Source organism: Triticum dicoccoides, chromosome 3B (assembly GCF_002162155.2).
Source record: "Triticum dicoccoides isolate Atlit2015 ecotype Zavitan chromosome 3B, WEW_v2.0, whole genome shotgun sequence".
NCBI classification, from domain to species: domain Eukaryota; kingdom Viridiplantae; phylum Streptophyta; class Magnoliopsida; order Poales; family Poaceae; genus Triticum; species Triticum dicoccoides.
Genome location: NC_041385.1, coordinates 23,241,550 through 23,243,980, shown reverse-complemented (window position 1 = coordinate 23,243,980; position 2,431 = coordinate 23,241,550). Strand labels below are relative to the sequence as shown.

Genomic DNA, 2,431 nt, shown 5'->3' with positions numbered 1-2,431 from the left:
GGGCTCCAAATAGATGATATGTTTAGGCACAATTCTCCAATCCCCGTCGATAGGTTTGAAAATAAGATTAGGCATATTAAACAGTTCATGCATGGTGGGTTGCAATTTTGAAAAGGGATTGCAAGCGAGAGAAAAAAGATTGTCCTCAGTCAACAATTTTGAGTAGGGATTAGAAGAAGTAAAGGGGGAGCTGACAAGCAGGTGGCAAAACCGACGAGAGAAGAGGAGTTTAAATTATCTCAACGTGCGAAAGTTAGACATATTCAAGACGGGGATAATAATACTAATCATTTTCGGTTGGTGGCCAATGAAAACCATTATAAGAACAAAAAGTATCAACTTTAATGTGTTGACCGCTACATGCCATTGGTCTTAGGGGCATATGCACGAAGACTTCCTGGCAGCAATCGACAAGGTCAAACCGCCACCGGTAAAGGAGCGGCCGCGGCTCGTTTTGATAGCAGTAGTGGTCGTTCGATGCTCTCGGAATCTTGATGTAATTTGTATGAAATGAATTATACTTTCGTTAATCTTTTATAATTTATTTGATAATTTCCACAAAACATGGTGACGGCACAAATAGTTGGAGAAGCCCAACTTAAGTTGTATCATCAAAAGTTTCTACGAAAGATTGTATGGTTCCCAAGTTTCCAGTTACTTCACTGGACGCGCTGCCACGGTAGTAAGAGGACGAAGTCTTCGGATGCATTTTTAATTTGTTATTAGTCTGTTTTTAAACTTATTTTGCGTAAAAAAACTCATAATATATGCTCATGTTGCCTTTTGAAAAATGAGATTGTGTGAAACCGAAGAAAACTATGTTTGTCTTATTCATAATTGCGTGTCCATCACACATATAGGCTACTACTAGCAGTAGCGCGTGGTGGCAGGAGACCGGCCGTTCATTTTTATTTTATTCTTACACGAAGCTACTGCAGTCTGCAGCAGGGCAGGAGAGGACACTCGACGACGGCGTTGATCGCGTGATCAAGGGGCTTGCTAGTTCCCGCCGGCGGCGACAGCCTTGGGCGTGCATGCGGGCGGGAAGGGTCCAAAGTAGCTGTCGATGCAGACGCGGCGGGAAGGGCGCGACCTGGACGGCAGGCATGTCTTGCAGGTCGGGGAACATTTGTCGACCTCGTCGAGGCATTGACACGTCGGCGGGTTTGACCTGGTGCACCGGGGCAGGTCGCAGCACTCCCACGGCCTGCAGATGGGCCCCGGGTCGCCGACGTACTGGTCCTGGCAGACGAGGCGGGACGGGTCAGCCATGGACGGCCCGCAGGACTTGCAGGTGGAGGGGCACTCGAAGAGCTCGTCCATGCAGCGGCAGATCGGCGGGATGGATCTGGTGCAGAAGGCCTTGTCGCAGCACTTCCATGGCCTTTTCTTGGCCGCCGCCATGGCTGCTTCGTCTGCAACTGCAAGCCCTCAGTTAATCAGTTTCTTCATGGACGCATGATGAAGCCATGAACTAGCTAGACAAGAAAGGAGTTGACGCACGCGTACCTTGGCCTTTGCTCGGCAGGAGAATGGCGCCCACGTCGCCGGCGACGAGGAGGGCTGCCGACTGCAGTGCTAGCATCAGCAGGATGCTAGGAACGATGCATCGCTCCATCCCCATGGCGTGCGTGCCGAGCTTGCTTGTGCGTTTGTAGCTAGCAGCCAGACGTAGTATATGTAGCCTCGTGACACCGATGGATGACCCAACGCGTGGAAATCGCTACCAATGCAACGAGCAGACTAGAATACGCACACACATGGCAGCTCTCTATCACATAATGCGTGGATAAGGACTGGAGTAGATTCCAAGGCATATGCGTGGATGATGACTAGACAGATTGACAAAGGGCCGTGCATGCATGCATGCACGAGATCACTTTCTCCCGTTGATTGCACAGCAAGCATGGGTAGGCTGACACTGAACTGCACATGCACATGACGACGAAATCGAATGAATCAAAAGCAATTAATCCCGCGGGCCCAACCTCCCCCACCTACCCATCCATGGCAGATGCTCGACACGTGGGAGCGCATCCAGTCCTCCATTCCCACCCATGGGCGCACCGCGGAGATATAAAATCCACTCATCGCCCGGTGCTTGACCTAGAAATCGCATTTGCCCACTTCTGGGCCGCGGCAAAAAAAACCTACATCTAATCCGCCATTTGATTTTGGGTGGTGGGAGGAGATCCTCGTTCGTTCGTGGCGGTAGCTGCCTCTCCTTCCATGGTGGCGGACGCGGGGCACGGCTACCGTGGAGAGCGACGCGAGGGATTCGACGCGGGGCGTGCGCGGCGTGGGGCGGGGCGGAACTCTGGCCGCAGGAACGGCCGCGGTGGGACAAGAGTAAGTACTCCTGGAATCGCGGCGACACCATCTCTACCTTGTCCAACATCGTATCGGCATCGGGTGACACGTCGCGCTAGGA

The 2,431-nt window shown here is 52.0% G+C and overlaps 1 protein-coding gene across 2 annotated transcripts; it reads right to left on the bottom strand.

The window, feature by feature from the left end:
- Window positions 1–801: 801 nt before the first annotated feature.
- LOC119274455 (Bowman-Birk type trypsin inhibitor-like) lies at window positions 802–1,672 on the bottom strand. Of its 2 annotated transcripts, none has more exons than XM_037555160.1 (2): window positions 1,510–1,672; window positions 802–1,415 (listed from the first exon to the last, which is right to left on the bottom strand). In XM_037555160.1, exons 1-2 carry the CDS (start codon window positions 1,622–1,624, stop codon window positions 1,000–1,002), a joined length of 531 nt encoding a protein of 176 aa, XP_037411057.1. In that variant the 5' UTR covers window positions 1,625–1,672; the 3' UTR covers window positions 802–999. The 2 variants fall into 2 exon arrangements, with proteins under 2 accessions (XP_037411057.1, XP_037411056.1); XM_037555159.1 differs by having other exon boundaries at window positions 802–1,421; window positions 1,510–1,668.
- Window positions 1,673–2,431: the final 759 nt, after the last annotated feature.